At 65.9% G+C, this 20,327-nt stretch overlaps 1 protein-coding gene across 8 annotated transcripts in view; it reads right to left on the reverse strand.

Moving 5' to 3' along the window:
* Nucleotides 1-1,881: 1,881 nt before the first annotated feature.
* Nucleotides 1,882-20,327, reverse strand: part of RIPOR1 (RHO family interacting cell polarization regulator 1) — a 110,824-nt gene continuing 92,378 nt past the window's right edge. For 7 of the 8 annotated variants that reach the window (XM_044986722.1, XM_044986725.1, XM_044986718.1 and 4 more), the window contains 17 exons: nt 19,739-19,792; nt 19,279-19,431; nt 19,125-19,188; nt 17,677-17,720; nt 17,282-17,407; nt 16,189-16,337; nt 15,576-15,705; nt 10,727-11,536; nt 10,202-10,341; nt 7,684-7,858; nt 7,203-7,338; nt 6,890-7,051; nt 6,411-6,569; nt 4,832-5,028; nt 4,627-4,710; nt 3,801-3,891; nt 1,882-2,792 (listed from right to left, as the gene is read on the reverse strand). In XM_044986722.1, coding sequence (XP_044842657.1) covers nt 2,695-2,792; nt 3,801-3,891; nt 4,627-4,710; nt 4,832-5,028; nt 6,411-6,569; nt 6,890-7,051; nt 7,203-7,338; nt 7,684-7,858; nt 10,202-10,341; nt 10,727-11,536; nt 15,576-15,705; nt 16,189-16,337; nt 17,282-17,407; nt 17,677-17,720; nt 19,125-19,188; nt 19,279-19,431; nt 19,739-19,792 — 2,772 coding nt within the window. In that variant the 3' untranslated portion in view covers nt 1,882-2,694. Of the gene's footprint in view, nt 2,793-3,351; nt 3,416-3,800; nt 3,892-4,626; nt 4,711-4,831; nt 5,029-6,410; nt 6,570-6,889; nt 7,052-7,202; nt 7,339-7,683; nt 7,859-10,201; nt 10,342-10,726; nt 11,537-15,575; nt 15,706-16,188; nt 16,338-17,281; nt 17,408-17,676; nt 17,721-19,124; nt 19,189-19,278; nt 19,432-19,738; nt 19,793-20,327 lie in introns of all 8 variants that reach the window. The other variant, XM_044986719.1, reaches the window with a different exon arrangement.

Consider the following 20,327-nt stretch of genomic DNA (forward strand, 5'->3'; position numbering starts at 1 on the left):
CTGAGATGCCACATGTATCACGGGGAGACTGGCATGCTGCTGCCTAGCTCCCACCGAGTGAGCACTGACCCAGCAGCATCTGTCTGCTACTTACAAGCATAGGAGAGGGCAGAGAGTTCTGCATCCCATTACCAAAGGCAGCTTCTCGTTTCCTGTGCATGAACCTGCGCCCTTTATCAAGCCTCGGTCAGGCTGGGAGCAGCACTGCAGTACAGCTGTCCATCTCTTCAGCTTGCCCAGTCAGCTTTTGGAGGAAGATTTCTGTACCCAGTCTGCCAGCTAGTGACTTTTTTGGTTTTAAACTTATGCAAAATTCTTTCAGTTTTTGTGGAGTTCAGTGAAGGAGAAAATCTCTGTTTCCTGTTTAAAAAATAATGATCCAAGGCCTCTTTTAAAGTGGTTTCAAATTCCACTTGGCTCGTTGTTATTGATGCTCTGGGTCCTTGCTGCATTTCCCACAGCTCAGGGGTGACGGTCGCTGCAGTCAGTTCCCCTTTCAGGTCTTTGCCCGGCTGTGTCAGAGCTGCACACACTTTGGGGAAGAACTGGTCATTGGAACTGGAAACAGGAGGATTTATTAAAAGCCTGTTTATCTAGCCTACGTTTTGACCGTCCCCTTAAAGTTGAGCTGCAGTACGAATGCCAGCAATCTGAAATGGGGGACTCAGGTCTCCCTCCACCCCACTCAGTGGGTGTTACATGGCTCCCGCTGGAGCGGGGAATCTGACCCGGTCTCCTCCTGCTGCCCCGCCCTCTCCTTGGGCCTGATCTCCCCAAAGATTTAACAAGCCCACTGAGCAGAGGGCTGAGCTGAGACAGGCAGCGTGGGCAGCTTCCAGCTCCCCTCTGGCTGGAACACTGCACAAGCTAATGGTGCATCTGGCCCCCTTTCTCAAGGGAGGCTTCTGTGGCTGGCTGCAGCAGCTGCCCCAGGAAAGCGCTGGATCTGTGCCCTTCCACAAAGAGCCTGCTGCGCTGGTGTTTCTGCTGCAGGGGAGGGAGGAGATGACAGGCCCATGATTTGCTTCTGCTCCCTGACACCCAACAGGACAGCATGGGCCACCCATCCCCCAGTGTTCTCAGGCTCTTCACACACGCTTCTCTGTGCAGGGTGGCACATACGGAGCGGTGTGTGACAGCCGACAGTCATTAACAGGCAGAGGGTTAGATGCGGACTCATTGGGGGGCGGGGGTTACATTCAGAAAAATACTCTGGCTGCTACTCCTCCAGCTGTGCCAGCCAACACTACAGGTCAGGCATATCCTGTCCTTGCAGCCCACGGTCCCTTCTGGGCTTCACGCAGTGCCTAGAAGCAGTGGGTTCCCCTCTGAGCAGGCGCTTCACACAAGGAGCTGGCTGCAAAAGCAAAACCAGCCAAAACACTGCACAGTCTTTCCAGCCAGCTCCGCTGGGCAGCTGCCTGCATTGTGCTGTAAGTAAATAGGAGGTGCATTGCTCAGGCCCAGTATAGCATCCTGCCGGCTGCCTCAAGGGAGAGGGGTCCTTGTGCTGTGGGGTTCACTTCTTGGATCATTTCTACCATGCTGCATTGTGGAAAAAATACACTTGCTATCCACCCTCCTCCAAAGCATCTCTCCTCCAGCTGCCCACAGGCAGCAGGGTGCTGAGCGCTAGCTCCAAACAGGGCAGGGACCAACCACTTCACATTTCTAGGAATGAGGCTCCTGAAGTGCTCTAACAAGCTCATCTCCAGGAAGACGGGCACCCCTGTTTTAGAAGTGGGCAAGCAGCACAGAACTTTCCCAGGGCCCACAGCTAATCCCGGCTCTGCTCACAAGACCTTGCTGCCGAACTCCAGCCCCGCCGCTTTAACCACTAGCCTCTACTTCTGCCCCAGGCAAAACTCTCACAAAGCGACACCTTTGCTCATTAAAGGTTTATTTTTATTTCTGGTTTAAAATCAAAATTAGCCATTCTCTGTAATTACATTATATATAGATTTATAGAGACTTTATAGAAAAGATTTTTTTGCTTTTGCTTTTCTGCAAAACTCAGTAAATAAAAAATAAAATAAACCAAAAAGGTGACAGGTTCTGTCCATCTGTCCCCTCTGTGTTGCTCCTCTCCCCCACCCTGCTTTAAAAATGATGACTAACATCAGGGGAAGGCTCAGCTGTGGGTCCCTGCGGGCAAGGCAGGGGAGGGGGAGGCCCTTGGAGCTGAAAAGAAGATACGCCAGCAGAATATATTAATATCTATGTCTCCTTTTATTTGAGTCCCGGGGACTCCAGGCGCTGAAGGAGGACGGTGCCCACAGCAAAGGGAGCTCCCGGAAAGGAACAACATCGTCTCAAAGTGCATGTCCATCTGGGGAAGTCGGAGCAGCCTGCGAGCTACTGGAAGGAGTCCCAATGCAGACTTCACGGGCCCACCCAGGCTCCAGCAGGGGCGCACAAGCTCTGGCCCCACCTAGCAAGTTGAAATAGAAAAGCAAGTTGGAGGGGAGGGGAGTGTCCGAAGCCCCACGTCTCCACGGTGGTGGGCCCAGCAGCCCCTCTGGCACAGTGCCGGGGGGAGGGAAAGCTGTGCCCCGTAAGGCAGTGAGTGGGGTGTGTCGGGCTGGCAGGGAGGTACTAATACTGCTGCATGGTCCCAAGGGATGGGAGCTGGGCCCAGGCTGAGAGCCTCCAGCAGCTCCCTGGTGCCTTCACCCCAAAGGGATCACAGGTGTCTCAGAAGGCTGTGCTGGCCATGCTGCCTGGCGCGAAGATCCTCGGGAAGCTGGTCAGAGTCTCCTCCAGCCGCCGGTGAGCTGATTTACCATCTTCCCCTGCAAACACACGCCACGGTCAGTCACCCAGCCACGCAGCAGGCCCCCTTCCCAGGCCCCCTCCACTCAGGCCTTGGCCCAGCTGAGCAGGGGCCCAGGAAGGCAGTCAGGAGAGCAGGGTTCTTGGCTCCCCCCTGCTCAGCCTGCAGCTTACTGAGAGCTTGGGGCTGATGCACACGGCTGGCTTCTACAGGACTCTTCTGCTCAATGTCCATTGTAATAATAGAGAATCCCGGGGAGGGGGCAGATGGAACCCAGGGCACTCAGCTCCGGCACCACTGCCCTCAAACAGTTCTACCAAGGGGAAGGCCCTCAGCTGGCAGAGCCCGTGCAGGCTGCAGCCACTAGGGGGCAGCACGCACGCACGCACACACCAGCAGGGCTGAGGTTTGTACACTACATGCCGACACATTCGGGGAGTGCCACAGAACTGGGGTTCCACACACAGCAAAGACACAGGCTAAAAGGACATGGCCGACAGGGTCCAAAACAAGAGACACTCGTGAGCCAAGCAGCAGGAATGGGGGAGCGGGAACGAATCTGGCCAACACGTCCCGACCTGTGCAGCTGCTGTCACGACCCGGAAGCCTAGTTAGCCAATCAGATGGTTCTCTCAGTGCCATCTAATAAATGATAATAAATAACAGTGACACTTAGCGCTTCGCGTTCTCAGGGCACCTGCTGACATTAGCTAGGGGCTGCTGCTGCTCTCGCCCCGGCCAGGCCCACGGGTGGCACCGGCAGCAGGCGAGGTGGGAGCCTGGCGGTATGGCAAGCCTGAGCTCATGGAGCGGGGCATGGACCCAAGGCCTAGGACATATCCAGCTGGTCCACTGTGCCCTCACCTGCAGCCAGGGTCTAGCATGGACAGGACCGGGGAGCCTCGCTCTAGGATCAGCTCTGGCACCGGGATGGTACCCCCATGTGCCAAGGGGGTGCGAGCAGGGTCTGGCTTTGGTGCCACCCAGAGGAGCCGCTCCAGGCCCAGGTGTGCAGCGGGGCACTCACCGCATAGCATCAGGCTCTGCTTGGCTGCCTCCCGCACGTCCTCCTTGTCCGTTTGGCACAGATACACCAGCTGCTCGATGCTTTCTTTGGCCTGCCGGGAGAGGCCGACACGGCGCTGAGCATGCGCCTGCGATGGCAACGCTGTGCCCATCCTTGCCCTGCCTGCACTCCCAGCACCGGGGGAGGGCAGCATGGGCAGGCCAGGGGCCAGGAAGACAGGTGGAGGGTGGGAACAAGGTCTCTGTGGTCCTGCCTTGGTTCTGGCAGAGCGAGGGACCCAGGGACCAGTCCCAGAGCTCCACGCTCGCCCCCTGCAAGCAGTCGGCCAAGACAGGCCCCCCCATGGGCTGCTCTGGGCCAGCTGTGTCCCTGCCCCCACCCTCCCCGCTGCCCAAGTGGTGGGTGGAGCTGCCTCCTGACTCCTCCCCTGTGCGGACGCATCTCATGGCTTCTCCGGGCTGGGGACAGGCCACCTCCTTCCTGCTGCCTGTGTCTATCCCAGTCTCGCTAGGGCTCCACCACCTCCCTCCCTGTTCCCCTCCCCTCCACAGCCACCCGCACAGGGTGAGCTCCGCCATTGCCCTGGCTCTCCGGACTCCAGCACATGCAGGATGCTGCTGCCATTGTGCCTAGGAGGGGAGGCCACTGAGGTCCCACCGGCAGCAGGGTACAGGGAGGATCTGGGCAATTTCCCCTCCGCTGCACTAGCCCGGGCCCCACGTCATCCCCCATGGACACAATGTCCCAGCGGTGAGAGGGGCAAGGCCTTGGCAGCTGCTCTCTGCCATCGACCCCCATGCAGACGAGATGTGGGGGCTGCACTTACCTTGAGACACCCCAGGGCTGCGCAGCTGGCGATTCGCATCTGCGCCTCTTCATCTTCCAGCTGCTCCAAGTACCACACGAGGGCCTGGGGGACACAGAGATCAGCACCGCAGGGCGTGGGCAGAGCCTCTGAGATAAGCTGGTACCCCCCTGGCCCCCCCGTGCCCCATTCCCAGCCTGGCAGGGGGGCAGGGCCCTGCACTCACCCGTTCCCGGAAGCGAGGGCTCTCGGCGAGGCTGCGCAGCTGGGCGGACACGGCGCTGACGACTTTGCTGTTCCCCTCGATGAGCAGCGAGCTCATGGCCTTCAGCCCGTCCTTCTTGAGCCGGCTCTCGGGCACTCGCTTCAGCGCCTTCAGCACCACATCCTGGTCGTCCGAGTTCAGGCTCTGGGCCAGCAGCACTGCAGAGAGGGGGGGTGAGAACAGCCGCAGCACAGCTGGGGAGCCCCACTTGTGCCCTGGGGGGCCGGCCTGGCTCCCACAAAGACCAGAGGGATGGGAAGGTGGGCGCCCCGCACCGGTGGCAGAGCTGGGCCTGGCAGGGAAGAGCGAGGGGCCGGATCCCAGCCGCGCTGCATGATCCGCAGGCAGAGGGAGAATGAGCCGGGGGAGGCCTGAGCACACAGGCAGGGGCCGGCAGCCCTGAGCACACAAGCAGGGGCCGGCAGCCCTGGGCCAGTTGGCAGGAGCAGCTCCGCCCAGCCCCACGGCACCTTGGGCCATCGTGGCGCACAGCCTGGCTCAGTCTTGGCCTGCCAGCGAGCTGGCACAGGCAGGTGCCAGAGACAGTCTGGTGCTGTCTGCTGCACTGGCACAGTGGGTGCTGGGCCATCTAACGACTCAGAGCAGGGGAACTGCGCCAGCGCCCCGCCTGTGCCAACGGCGGTACCACCCACCCCTCGAACACAGAACCTGCACCAGCGCCCCGCCTGTGCCAACGACGGTACCACCCACCCCTCGAACACAGAACCTGCACCAGCGCCCCGCCTGTGCCAGCGCTGGTACCACCCACCCCTCAAACACAGAACCCACACCAGCGCCCCGCCTGTGCCAGCACCGGTACCACCCACCCCTCCAGCACAGAACCCGCACCAACGTCCCACCTGTGCCAGCACTGGTACCACCCACCCCTCCAGCACAGGAACTGCACCAGCGCCCAGCCTGTGCCAGCACCGGTACCACCCGCCCCTCCAGCACAGGACCCGTGCCAGCGCTCTGCCTGTGCCAGCACTGGTACCACCCCCCCCTCGAACACAGAACCCGCACCAGCGCCCCGCCTGTGCCAGCACCAGTACCACCCACCCCTCCAGCACAGAACCTGCACCAACGTCCCACCTGTGCCAGCGCTGGTACCACCCACCCCTCCAGCACAGAACCTGCACCAACACTCCACCTGTGCCAGCGCCGGTACCACCCACCCCTCCAGCACAGGAACTGCACCAGCGCCCTGACTGTGCCAGCACCGGTACCACCCACCCCTCGAGCATGGGAACCGCACCAGCGCCCCGCCTGTACCAGCACCGGTACCACCCACCCCTCGAACACAGAACCCGCACTAGCGCCCTGCCTGTGCCAGCACCGGTACCACCCACCCCTCGAACACAGAACCCGCACCAGCGCCCTGCCTGTACCAGCACCGGTACCACCCACCCCTCGAGCATGGGAACCACACCAGCGCCCTGCCTGTACCAGCACTGGTACCACCCACCCCTCGAGCATGGGAACCACACCAGCGCCCCGCCTGTGCCAGCGCTGGAGCTATGAGGGGACTGCAGGCTCTTACCTTCTTCAGCCAGCTCCATGATGTAAGCATCCAGTGTAGACACATGGAGTGACTCGAAGTGGCTCCAGTACTGGAAGATGGTGAGCTGCTCACCCTGGCTGCTCCCGGGGCGCTTGGGCAGCCGCCGGTCCAGCACGTCCTCCACGAGCTTCACGCACACTGCAGGGAGAGGGCACCGGGTCAGCACCCCTCGGCCACCCGGGCACCTCGCTGGCACAAAGCCCCAAGGCCGGCTGGGCTGGCACCAAGACAGCCCCCTCCTGCAGGTTGGTACTTTGCCACCACTGGCATTTCCGGAGGGGCGGGACAGGCTAGCCAAAGCAGAGGACTGGGAGGCAGGACTCCTGGCTTCTTTTCTCGGCTCTCAGAGTCGCTCTGGGCCTGGGCGGGGGAGCCAGAGATGGCCAATCGGAGCTGAGCCATTGCCCAGGGCTCTCAGCCCATCCAGGCAGAGCGGGGTGTCCCGAGACTGCACTCACCTGAGTCTGCCAGGCCCGGCTGCCGCTCAGCCACGGGCGCTGCATACTGGGCACTGAGGGTGCGCAGGAACCGCTCCACAGGGCAGGTGTACACATTGGGCTGCTCCACGCAGCGGTCCCAGAGGGCCAGCACCCCCTCCTTCCGGGTGGAGAACTGCACCACTGTGGGCAGAGACACGGTCAGGGCCACCCGCGCCCAGCACGGGGGACCGCGACAGGGAGCCCAGCACAGACCCCAGCCCATGCCCTGGCAGGCAGTGCCCCGGGGTGCCCGTTGGTGGGCCTGGGATGGGCACTGTGCCAGGGCCTTTACCTTCCGCTGCAGCGTTGGCCGCCCCCGATTTCTCCTCCGTCAGCTGGCAGACAATCTCCAGAACCTGCGCTTCCCTCATCAGCTTGTCCAGGGCGTACATCTCCCGGCACCGCAGCGGCCCAAATGTGCCCAGTTTCTGCAAGTCACAGACATGTCAGCGCTTGGGGGCGGGATCAGTGCCTGGGGGTGCCTGCACACTCCCAGCGCGCCCGTTGGGGAGCATGGCACGCCGGGAGCTGCCTTCAGAGCTGGGGGCAGCAGCTCTCACGGTTCATGCCAGGCCGCAGCGTCCCTCGGTGTTGGCCAAGGGGGAGTCTGTGCTTGGGCTGGCTGAGCGCCAGTGCCACCCCACCAGGCATGCCAAAGGTTGCCAGCCTGGCGCCCTGGCACCCCCCGATTCTGCAGGAGCCCTCAGCAAGGCCACAGCCCCGCGTGCCAGCAGATGCCCCCTGCCACACGGCTTCCTGTCCCACACACTCACCAGCAGCAGGTGGTTGCAGTTACTGAGGTGCAGCACCACGGCCCTGTCCAGGAACTCATTGCCAGTGCTCATGGGGTCAGAGCTGCCCTCGGAGCCGCTGCACGTGCCGGTGTCCTCGGCCGTCACCTCGCAGCCTCCCAATGCCCCACCCGCAGCACGGGCCCCGCCAGCCCTCCTGCAGGAACGGGGGGGACACGTAAACACACACCCACAAAGCAAGGGGACCCCCCCCACCTCAGCCACAGGCGCTAACTGTCCGGCCCCGAGGAACAGCCTCCAGCTCGCAGGGCTGGGGCTTAAATCCTTCCAGTTCTGCTGCAGGTGAACTTGCAACAAAGGAATTTAAAAAGAGCCACGGTTTACGTAGGACCTACCCTATTGAGCACCCTGCTGCTGCCGAGCCCGCAGACAACACGCACGCTCATCCCCACCCCCAACGGCCCCAGCACTCAGTGACACGCAGGCACAGCCGTGGGGCAGCAGGCCCCTCTGTGCATGGAGAGGCAGGTGGGGCGCTCCAGGGACTGGGGTCACACCTGGGAAGTGGTCGTGGGAGCCCCTGGCCATGCGGGTGGAAAGCTCTCACCCTGCTCGAGTGGGTTCTGCCCCCAGGCTCCTGGGGCAGCTCCCAGGGCAGCTGAGGCCCCCCAGCGCACCCAGCCCCCAGTGACTGAGCCCTTTGGTCCCCTGGGGTGGGCAGTGCCAGCCACATTACAGAGAGGCCACTCAGTGAGTCAACAGCAAAGCCAGGAACAGAACCCAGGAGTCCTGGGCCTCTGCTCCAACCCCCAGCACCCACTGTCGCCCTGCGAGCCCAGACCCCAGGAGTCCTGGGCCTCTGCTCCAACCCCAGCACCCACTGCCGCCCTGCGAGCCCAGACCCCAGGAGTCCTGGGCCTCTCCTCTAACCCCAGCACCCGCTGCCGCCCTGCGAGCCCAGACCCCAGGAGTCCTGGGCCTCTCCTCTAACCCCAGCACCCGCTGCCGCCCTGCGAGCCCAGAACCCAGGAGTCCTGGGCCTCTGCTCCAACCCCCAGCACCCACTGCCGCCCTGCGAGCCCAGACCCCAGGAGTCCTGGGCCTCTGCTCCAACCCCAGCACCCACTGCCGCCCTGCGAGCCCAGAACCCAGGAGTCCTGGGCCTCTGCTGTAACCCCCAGCACCCACTGCTGCCCTGCGAGCCCAGACCCCAGGAGTCCTGGGCCTCTGCTCCAACCCCAGCACCCACTGCCGCCCTGCGAGCCCAGACCCCAGGAGTCCTGGGCCTCTGCTCCACCCCCAGCACCCACTGCCGCCCTGCGAGCCCAGACCCCAGGAGTCCTGGGCCTCTGCTCCAACCCCCAGCACCCACTGCCGCCCTGCGAGCCCAGACCCCAGGAGTCCTGGGCCTCTGCTCCAACCCCCAGCACCCACTGCCGCCCTGCGAGCCCAGACCCCAGGAGCCCTGGGCCTCTGCTCCAACCCCCAGCACCCACTGCCGCCCTGCGAGCCCAGACCCAGGAGTCCTGGGCCTCTGCTCCAACCCCCAGCACCCACTGCCGCCCTGCGAGCCCAGACCCAGGAGTCCTGGGCCTCTGCTCCAACCCCCAGCACCCACTGCCGCCCTGCGAGCCCAGACCCCAGGAAACCTGGGCCTCTGCTCTAACCCCTGACAGCTGCTGCCACCCTGTGGCAGGAGTCCTGGGCTTCACACCCTCCTCTAACAGTCCCCCGGGCCTCCAAGGAGCGTGTTGTGCAGCAGCACCCAGAGTGGGAGAGAGCCTGGGGCCAGGGGCCGTTGCTAGTCTAACCTCTAGATCCCCGTGGTTCAGAGTGGACAAGGAGTTGGATGGGTTTGAGACCCATTTCTGCTTTCCTCAAGGAGTCAGCCCCCCGCGTCTCGGGGTGTGGGGGAGCAGGGGACAGCAGCTGGGCCACAGGCTCCCCTCTGCACCCCAGCTCTGGAAAGCCGGGGGGGGGGGGGGGGAGGCAGTGAATACGGACCGCACTCTAGGACCCTGACCACTAGGTGGTGCTGCTGCAGCACAGCCTGCCCAAACTCGCTCGCTGGGGACTAGGGGGCCCGCCCTGGCTCTGCAGCGCCCCTGGTGGCAAAGCCGAGGCTGTGCGCGCCACCCCGGCTCCCAGCACCCCCGCAGTACCGGGGTCCCGCTGGCGGAGGAGGCTGCCGCTGAGAGCCAGGCCTGGCCACCAGGGGGCGATAGCCAGCAGGCGCTGGGCTTCCCGGGCACATCGACGGGGACGGCAGCAAAGCCCCGTGTACCGATGGGGGCAACGGGGATCGAACCTGGCGCCTCGGTCTGACTCCCTGAGCTCAGCGACCAGCTCTGCACGTGGCCCACCCCTACCGGGGGGGCCTGGGTCACCCCCATGCAGGGAACTGGCCAGGCCAGGCACCCTGGGTCAGCGCCTGGGACCAGAACCCACCCACAGGGACGTTCTGCTGCCCTGCCCCAGGCCTCCTGAACGGGGGGCGGCCCGGGCCAGTGCCCCAGGGAGAGACCCCCACCCGGCTCACCGCTCGCTCCGGCTGGCCTCCTCCTCCGAGCCCTCCGAGTCGTCCATGTCCGAGGTGTTGAGGAAGCTGAAGCTCTCCAGGGCGTGCTCCACCGTCAGGCTCATGCTGGAGGCGCGGCTCAGGAAGACGCCCTGCTTGTGCTGTGGGGAAGGCAGTACGGAGTGGGGGCTGGGCAGACTGTGTCCCCTGCTGCTGCCCTGCACTTGTGCCAGCCGGGACCCATGCCGTGGCACTGGGCCACACTGCGGCAGCTGGTTCTAGGCACCACAGTCCCTGCCACACTGCATCTGCTGCCCATCCTCCCACGGTCTGCCCAGGGATCCGGCCACGCTCCCTAGCCCTGCTCCCCAAACCCCGCTCGCCACGACGAAACCCCTTCCACCCCCCATCCGACCGGACGCCAGGGGCCCATCAACCAGTGTCCCCAGCCCAAGCACATTCGCTGCCCCATGTGGAAAGGGGAGGAGCTGGGCCCCGACCCGCATGGCTGGCGCCATCCTCGAGGCCCCACCGCTGCCCCCTTACCATGAGGATCTCCTCCAGGCGTTTCAGCTCCCGCTCCAGCGGCTGCAGCTCGGGGAACTGCCCCCGATAGTCGTCCAGGGCCGAGCCCAGCGAGCCAATGGCCTCCTCCAGGCCGCAGTCCACAGGCTTGGGCCTTGGCACCTCTGCTGGGCTGGGGGGCAAGGGCTGGGCTGGGGCCAGCCTCCCCGGCTCCTCTGAGACTGGATGCAGCACCACTGGCCGGCCCAGGGAGACCTCATGCTCCTGCGGCCCCAGAGCTTGGCACACAGTGGCCTCAGCCCGCCCCACCACAGGCTCACAGGCCTCAGCCTGAGGCCCAGCCCCACAGGCCTCAGCCTCCGGGCCCCGGTCCGGCCCTGTCCAGGGCACCAGCGGGTTCGAGGCCTCGGGGAGGGCGTCCGTTTCCAGGGGAGGCAGCTCCCCGGTGCTGGGGTCCTGGGGAACTGGTGAAGGCTCCCTGTGGGCGCTGGGGCCCTCCCTGCAATCCACTGCCGCATCCAGGCTGCTCTCGCTGATGTGGCTCAGAGTCCGGGAGTAGGGCACGTGCCCATTGGCCACCACCTCCTTCCTCGCGCTGCCTGGCTCCTCCTGCCGGCTGGGTGGCTCGGCTGCGGCGCCCGCCTCCTCTTGCTGGGAGAAGGCGATCTCGATGGCGGGGGCGGAGGCCTGCACCTCGGGCTGTACGATGGGCTTGTGGGAGGCGTGGCGGGCGCTGCCCGACAGCTGGGGGCTGGAGGAATCGTCTGATGACTCCGAGGAGATAGACCAGGCCGTGCCGTTCTCCAGCTCCTCCTGCCGCCGCAGCATGTTCTAGAGAGAGACAGCACATCAGCACAGCCCCTCGCCACCGGCCCCGCCGCGCCCCGCTGCCAGCGATCACCCCCACAGCCGCCAGCCACAGCCACCCTGCCAACTCCCCACCCAGCCCTGGCCACGCCCTCCCCTCGCAGCCAGCAGCCACGCCCACCCACCCTGCCAACTCCCTACCCAGCTCCGGCCACGCCCTCCCCACGCAGCCAGCAGCCACACTCACCCACCCTGCCAACTCCCCACCCAGCCCTGGCCACGCCCTCCCCACGCAGCCACCAGCCACACCTACCCAGCCACCAGCCACGCCCACCCACCCTGCCAACTCCCCACCCAGACCTGGCCACGCCCTCCCCTCACAGCCAACAGCCACGTCCACCCACCCTGCCAACTCCCCACCCAGCCCTGGCCACGCCCTCCCCACGCAGCCAGCAGCCACGCCCACCCACCCTGCCAACTCCCCACCCAGCCCTGGCCACGCCCTCCCCTCGCAGCCAGCAGCCACGCCCACCCAGTCCCTGGCCACTCCCCACCCAGCCAGCAGCCACGCCCACCCACCCTGCCAACTCCCCACCCAGCCCCTGGCCACACCCTCCCCACTCACCCAGCAGCCACGCCCACCCACCCTGACAACTCCCCACCCAGCCCCTGGCCACACCCTCCCCTCGCAGCCAGCAGCCACGCCCACCCACCCTGCCAACTCCCCACCCAGCCCTGGCCACACCCTCCCCACGCAGCCAGCAGCCACGCCCACCCTGCCAACTCCTCACCCAGCCCTGGCCACGCCCTCCCCACGCAGCCAGCAGCCACGCCCACCCACCCTGCCAACTCCCCACCCAGCCCTGGCCACGCCCTCCCCACGCAGCCAGCAGCCACGCCCACCCACCCTGCCAACTCCCCACCCAGCCCCTGGCCACGCCCTCCCCACGCAGCCCTGGCCACTCCCACCCAGCCCCTGGCCACGCCCTCCCCACGCAGCCGGCAGCCACACTCACCCAGCCCCTGGCCATGCCCCCCATGCAACCACCAGCCACCAGGGGCGGCTCTAGGCACCAGCAAACCAAGCTGTTGCCTAGGGCGGCCAAATCTAGGGGGCGGCAGGCTGGGCCGGTGGACCTGCCGCAGTCATGCCTGCGGGAGGTCCAGAGCCGCGGACGAGCGGACCTGCCGCAGGCATGACTGCGGAGGGGGCGCTCGTCCCGCGGCTCGGCTGGACCTCCCGCAGGCATGACTGCGGCAGCTCAAGCGGAGCTGCCGGACCCGCGAACCGTCCGCAGCCGTGCCCGCGGGAGGTCCGCTCGTCCCGGGGCTCCGGTGGACCTGCCGCGGGAGCTCAACCGGAGCCGCGGGAAGAGGGGACCCGCCGCGGGACCGAGGAAGGGCGGCGCAGCACACCGCGCTGCTTGGGGCAGCCTATTTTCTAGAGCCGCCCCTGCCAGCCACACCTACCCAGCCACCAGCCACACCCACCCACCCTGCCAACTCCTCCCCCGCAACCCCTGGCCATGCCTCCCCATGCAGCCACCAGCCACACACATCCACCCTGCCAACTCCCTCCCAGCCCTGACCACAGCCACAAGCCACGCCTGCCCCCCCAGCCATGCCATCTTCCCGCCTAGCCCCTGGCCACAGTCTCCCACCATGTCCACCCCCCTCAGCCATGCCAGCTCCCCACCCAGCCTCTGATCCCAAACCCCCCCCCACACACACACACACCACAACCCGCCACCACCAATCACCCCCACAGCCACCTACATTTGCTCGCCAGGGGTTAGGGTGACCAGATGTCCCGATTTTATAGGGACAGTCCTGATATTTGGGGCTTTTTCTTACATAGGCTCCTATTACCCCCCACCCCCGTCCTGATTTTTCACATTTGCTGTCTGGTCGCCCTACCAGGGGTTCACACCAGCCGGCATGGAGCTTTCTCCAGCCCCCCACGCTGCCAGGGTCTCACTGGGGTCCCAGCAGCCTCCTGCTCCCCCCTCAGCAGCTCCCCTACCCCACCGGTGCCCCGGACCCCGTCCAGCCCCAAGCTGCTGAGTCCCAGGGTCTCCCAGCTGCCTGGGGGCAGGGCAGAGTCACTGTGAGGACACCAGCCCAGCCCAACTCCATGTCACCCCCAGCATCCCAGCCAGCTCCCCCCTGGGCAGGGCTGTGGGACCAAACCAAACCCTCCCCGGTGGGGCCACTGGCAGGGGCCCGTCCGCAGACCATTGCTCCAGCCTCCAGGCCAGGGTCCCCGTCATGTCGGCTGGGCCCCGACAGACTGCCTGGGAGGAAGGGGCCGGCCGGGGGCGTAGCCTCCACCTGGCACTGGCCAGCAGAGCCCCACGCCGCGAGCCAGGCTGGTCATCGCAGTGTGTACTCCGGTGCCCAGCCTGCGCCAGCCCCATCCCCCCTCCCCGGAGCAGGACACGAGAGCCTTGTGCAGACCGACACCCCCCACGCACCGTGCGAGTGCCCACATTCCCCCTGCACAGGGCCCAGCTTCAGCCCCCACAGAGGGCGAGGGGGGTGTTGGGAAGGGGACGTCCCATCAAAGCAGGGCTGGGTCCATCTCCAGGGTATTCCCTGCACCATCCCCTGCCCGGGAGTCCAACCCTGCTGTAACTGATCCACCCCACTGAGAGCCGGGAATAGAACCCAGGAGTCCTGGCTGCCAGCCCCTGCTCTGTGCCCTTCCTCCAGCCCCTAACCCCCCCGCAGCGGGCAGCCCCAGAGCCACCCCAGGCGTGAGCAACGGGTCCCCTAACCCCCTCCCCCTGCAGCAGGCAGCCCCAGAGCCACCCCAGGCGTGAGCAACGGGTCCCCTAACCCACCCCCCTCCGCAGCCCCAGAGCCACCCCAGGCGTGAGCAACGGGTCCCCTAACCCCCCCCCCTCCACAGCCCCAGAGCCACCCCATGCGTGAGCAACGGGTCCCCTAACCCCCCCGCAGCGGGCAGCCCCAGAGCCACCCCAGGCGTGAGCAACGGGTCCCCTAACCCCCCCCCCCCCACACACACACACGCAGCCCCAGAGCCACCCCAGGCGTGAGCAACGGGTCCCATCGGCGGGGCTAGCATGAGCAATACGAGATGGGCAAGGAGGCGCGTCTCACTGTGGGCACGGACTGGGCTGGAAAGGGCAAGGGGCAGGCTCTATAGCTATGGCAAGCAGCTACTGCACCACCTTTGGCACGGGGCAGCCTCAGGCGAAGGCTTGTCCGTGCAGGGAGAGGCTGGCAGGGGCCTGACCAGGCCTCTGGGGAATGGGGCGTCCCCTCACACTCGGATCCCAACCCAGCCAGGCCGGGGCTGCCCGGCCTGGCGCCTACGGGCCGCTGCCAGCTCCCTCCCGTCCCAGCCCTCCAGCTCAGAGGCAGCAGACGCCCCAGCTGCTCCGGCCAGGGAGCAGTTCGGGGGCTGGGAATTCCTGTCCGACAGGTTCCCAAGGCCAGGACCTACGGATGTGCTAGCGAGCAGGAGGCAGCCGGGACTAGTGCTATCTGGGGTGACTAGACCACCCAGGCTACGCTACAGGCTGGCCCCAGCCAGCGAACTTACACGGCCCCGCTGCGGGCATCTCCCGAGCTGGACCGAGGAGCCCTGGCTGCAGGAGCAGCTCCGAGACAGTTTCTCAAGTAGCGTCTCGCGGACGATGTCCAGCAAGGCCCCCCCGGGTTTCTTGGAGGCCGCCCACTCTGGGCTCTTGGGCAGAGAGAAGAGGGAGCCGTCAGCAGGGAGCTCAGGGGGCATCCAGCCGGCTGCTGGGGCTGCCTGGCTACTCCATCTGCCATCCTCAGGGTGCAGCGGCTCTGGCACGGGGGGGCCTAGCAGGACGTCTGCAAATCAATGAAGCAGCAGCCCAGAAGGCCACGTCCCTGTGGAGCTGACCTGGGCATGGGCCACAGGCGACCCACGCAGAGCACTGGGGAGCCCTGCGCTCCCACGCGGACACCCCACGGTGCTGGGAGCACGCAGGCCCAGCGGGACCCTCAGAGAAGGCAGGGCCCCTCCCAGAGCGCGCTCGGCCCCCAGCTCCCGTGCAGGCGCACTCACATAGAAGGCCTGCTCCCGCAGGGAGGGCGTGTCGGGCGGGCTCTGGTTGTAGGTGGAGAATCGCTTGTTGACAGTGGATGCTTTGTTGACCGTGCTGGCAGCTGAGGGCTGATCGTCCTTGTCGAAGGGGCTGGGGGCGAGAGCACAGAGGTGAGAGTTGCTGGGAGCTCTGGCACTGCAGGCGGGAGGCCGCTGGGCGCAGGACTGGAGCTGGGCTCCCAATCCTCCTGCCACGCGCAGCGCCGGTGCCATGGGCAGCACAGGGGAGAGCGCTGAGCTCTGACCTGGCGCGGGCACTGAGCGGAGGAAAGCGACAGCAAGCAGGGAAGGGGGGCGGGTGGGAAGCCCAAGAGAGGGCACGGGGGGAGGGAGGCTGGGCAGGCTGCCCGCACCCGGCAGCATTAGCCACGATGCTGGGGAGCACAGGAGGGGATCAGCGCAGCTGATGGAACCACGGCCTGCCAGAGGGGCCATGGGCCAACCGCCCGCCCGATCTGGATCCAGGACCCCACCCTTGGGCAGTGCCATCGGGAAAGCGAGCACCACAGCCCAGCCCCCAGCATCCTTCGGAGCCACCCAGCGCCGGGCCGACAGGGCCCCCCGGACCACTCACTTCCAGTTCACCTCCAGGCTGAGCTTGATGGTGCCCAGGTCGTTGATGTCGACAGCTACCACCTGCGGCAGCGCCGCAAACAGGTCCTTGGTTTCGCACGAGACGTTGCCCACCACCACGTGGTTGGCCAGGCTCTTGAGCTCCGTCACCTGGCGGGGAGAGGGAGGGGCTGAGGCCAGCGCCCGGGAGCGGGGGCACGTCGGGCAGCCGCCTGCGAGCTGGGGTGCAGGGCCCAGACCTGCTGGGTTTACCCCACGGTTACGGCCAGTCACTGGAAGTTCCAGACTCTGCCCTTCGCCCCATCCCTGACCCCCTGGGGGGGGCTGACCCCACTCTCTCTGGGGCGGGCCCAATGGGAAAGGGCACAGCCCCGAGTGAGAGCCCAGACCCTGGTGTGCAGTGGGGCCCCCCAACCACTCTGCTGGGGGTCTCAGCATGAGCAGCCGCATCCCTCCACACAGCACAGCACGTCAGGGGACTCGAACCTGCCACCTCCGGCCCGGCAGAGCCCCGTGCACTGCCCATGGCAAGGCCAGTGTCACAAGCCAGCAGCTCGCCAGCTCTGCCGCCAGCCGGGCGCTGCACGGCAGGATCCCAGGCCAGGAGCCAGCAGGTACCGGGAGCATTGGGTGCTGCTGGCAGCTGTTCTGCCCATGCCCCGAGGGCCCCCATGCCGGCTGCAGAGCCCCGGGCCCCGGCACAGGGCGGGGGGGGAGGTGCCTGTTTGCGGGGATGGTGCGGGCTGCTCAGCCATCCCTGGGGTTAACCCCTCACTGCCCGATGCAGGCGTAGCACTGGGAAAGGGAGTGAGTGGTCGCGACCTTCCCCCACAAGCTGCGCCAGCCAGAGCCAGCAGCACGGCAGCAGCTGGCTCGGAGCCCGGCGAGGGCGGCTCCCTCTGGCACCAGGATGGACGGAGCTGGGGCCGCGGTGGCAGCACGTGCCTGGGTGCAGGGTCGAGTGCTTCCTGCCTGTGGAGCGGATCAGGACGGGGCTGCTTCCCACCCAGCTCCTGGCCCTGCTGTGCTCAGGGAGGGTCGGCACAGGGCCCCAGGCCTGGCCACTCCCCGGGGGCAGCCAGGATCCCCTGTACCTTGATGGAGAGGAACTCTGTGATGAGGGGCAAGAAGACCATCTCCTCGCTGTCCCACACCTGCTTCCCGTTCCCCTCGATGCGCCCCTTCAGCTTCCAGCGCTGGCGCCCGTACTTCATGAAGATCTGAGGGCGAGAGGAGCCAGGCGGGGCTCAGCCGGGACACACCTGGCTCTCGGCCCAGGCCAGCCACACCGAGCCAGTCCCCCAGCCCATCCCCACGCATCTCCCTGCAGCAGGGCAGAGCTCGGCGGCATGTTCACTCTGTCCCCTAGGGAGAGGGGAGCTGCCTGGGGTTCCCCTCTGCCCCCTGGGAGAATTTCAGTGGCTGGTTCTGCCAGTGACCCCATCCCACCCCCTGCTCGCTGACGCCTGCAGGTGCTTTCCCCACATACCTCATACTGGTCCCCAGCACAGAGCCTGGCAAACCCGGCCAGTCCTGCAAGAGAAGCGGGAGGGGAAGCTCAGAACCAGCCGACTCCCCTGGCCCCGGCCCCCGCGGCTGGCACGGGAGCAAGGCCCTGCCCTGAAGAGAAGCCCCTCCACTAAGCCACGTGGCTAGAGGGGGATCAAGGGCCTGGGTGCTGAGTCCCATGTGCAGGGCAGGAGGCGAGTGGGGCAGCCAGCCACCAGTGGAGGGCCAGTGCCGTGCCCTGGGGAGGTGGCTGGCGGCACAGGAAGCCCTGGGGGAGTGGGGGGGGAGCCGGGGGCTAGGAGGGAGTGCAAGGGGAGCGGGGTGTGTGGGGGGAGTGGGCGGCTGGCGGGGAGCAGGGGTGTGGAAGGGAGCAGGGGGCTAAGGGAGAGTGGGGAGGGAGCGGGGCATGGGGAGAGCAGGGGGGAGGGAGCAGGGTGTGGGAGGGGGAGCGGCATTGGGGGAGCAGGGTGCGGGGCGTGGGGTGTGGGAGGCAGAGCAGGGTGGGGGTAGAGGGGAGTGCGGTTGGGGGAGCGGCATTGGGGGGATCAAGGTGGGGGAGCGGGAAGGGAGAGCGGGGTGGGGGGGATCAGGATGTTGGAGGGGGAGTGTGGTTGGAGGAGTGGGGTGTGGGAGGGGGAGCAGGGAGGGGGAGCGGGGTTGGGGGGGGATCAGAGTGTGGGAGGGGGAGCAGGGAGGGGGAACGGGGTTGGGGGGAGCTGTGTTGGGGGGCAGGATGTGGAAGGGGGAGTGAGAAGGGGGCAGGGTGTGAGGGGCAGTGGCGTTGGGGGGAGCGAGAAGGAGAGCGGGAAGGGGGAGCAGGACAAGGGGAGGGGGAGCGGGGTGTGAAGGGGGAGCAGGGTGAACATAAGAACGGCCATACTGGGTCAGACCAAAGGTCCATCTAGCCCAGTATCTGTCTACCGACAGTGGCCAATGCCAGGTGCCCCAGAGGGAGTGAACCTAACAGGTAATGATCAAGTGATCTCTCTCCTGCCATCCATCTCCACCCTCTGACAAACAGAGGCTAGGGACACCATTCCTTACCCATTCTGGCTAATAGCCATTAATGGACTTAACCTCCATGAATTTATCCAGTCCCCTTTTAAACATTGTTATAGTCCTAGCCTTCACAACCTCCTCAGGCAAGGAGTTCCACAAGTTGACTGTGCGCTGCGTGAAGAAGAACTTCCTTGTATTTGTTTTAAACCTGCTGCCTATTAATTTCATTTGGTGGCTCCTAGTTCTTGTATTATGGGAAGAAGTAAATAACTTTTCCTTATCTACTTTTTAACTTATGTACTTTCTCCACATCACTCATGATTTTAGTGTAGGAGGGGGAGCAGGATGTGGGGGGGAGCAGGGAACAGGGAGCAGGAAGGGGGATGTGGGGGGGGAGCAGGGTGTGGGGGGCACCGGGGGGGCAGGTACCTTTCATCTTGACGTGGAACTCCCCCAGCTGGCTCTCCAGCTCGCTCTCCAGCAGACACATGTTCTGGGGACAGGAGGGACGAGAGCGCCCGTTAGCCACAGGCTCCAGCCCCTCCCCACTCGGCCCCCCCGCGCCCCGCCCGGCCCCCCCTACCTCGGTGTACTCTTTGTAGCCCTTGCTGGCCTCGGCCAGGCTGTCCCGTGCCTCGCGGCTGCCCGGGGAGGCGGCGGTGTAGGCCTTGACCATGTTGTGGGCCCCATCGCGGAGCCGCCGCTGGATGCAGTACGACTCGTAGAGCTCGTCGATCTGCAACGAGAGCCGCAGCGCCATGGTGAGGGGCTGGGCGCAGCGCTCGGGGGGCCCTGCAGCGCTCCCCTCATTTCCACCTCAGCGCCTCCAGATGCCGGGGCAGCAGTGGGGGGGCCCGGGGCAGCAGTGGGGGGGGGGCCCGGGGCAGCAGTGTGTGTGTGTGGAGGGGGGAACTGTGCCTCTCAGGGTAATCCCAGCTTGGAGAAGCACTGAAGTATGTAGAGGGAGAAACACGCCCCCCACATGCCTATAAGAGCCACATGACGTGAGGGGCGCCCCCACCCCCCAGGCAGGTCGCCCTTACCTTGCTGGCATGGAACTCCAGCCTGCGCAGGAACCGCTCGATCGACTTGACTTGCTGGAACCGAGCAGGAGGAGAGCGGGTCAGATGCAGTCAGCAAGGGGCAGCTCCAGGGACACACAGCATGGGGGCTTCTCCGCTGCTGCGTCCGGGGGCACGGGGTAGGGCAGGACGGGAAAGCCGAGCTGCCTCCCCGCTGGGGCTGGGGCTGGGGTCCCCAGCGCTCAGCCCCAGGCTGCCCCATCTGTAACCGAGAGCGCCTTTCTCCCACCTGTGCATCAGGCCTTGGCCGCAAGCCAGCCACTAACTCCCTACAAAACCAGCTGGCTCGGCAGCCACCCGGCGACTCGTGACCCGGCTAGCTCTCCAGCCACCCACGGAGACGTGGGCAGACAGGCCCTGAGCGAGCAGGGCACAAACCCAAGAGCCCCCCTCGGCCCCCCCACCGGCACAGTGGGGCACTCGCCTGTCCGAGGCCCTTTAGCCCAGAGTGTCTGTCCATGTGCTCCCCCAAAGCCCCCACCCCAGCGGGCTGGTCCAGGGCAGAGCCCAGTCAGTCGCACGTTGGATGCTGGCGTCCGGATTTCCCAAC

This window comes from Mauremys mutica, chromosome 14 (genome assembly GCF_020497125.1).
Source record: "Mauremys mutica isolate MM-2020 ecotype Southern chromosome 14, ASM2049712v1, whole genome shotgun sequence".
NCBI lineage: Eukaryota > Metazoa > Chordata > Testudines > Geoemydidae > Mauremys > Mauremys mutica.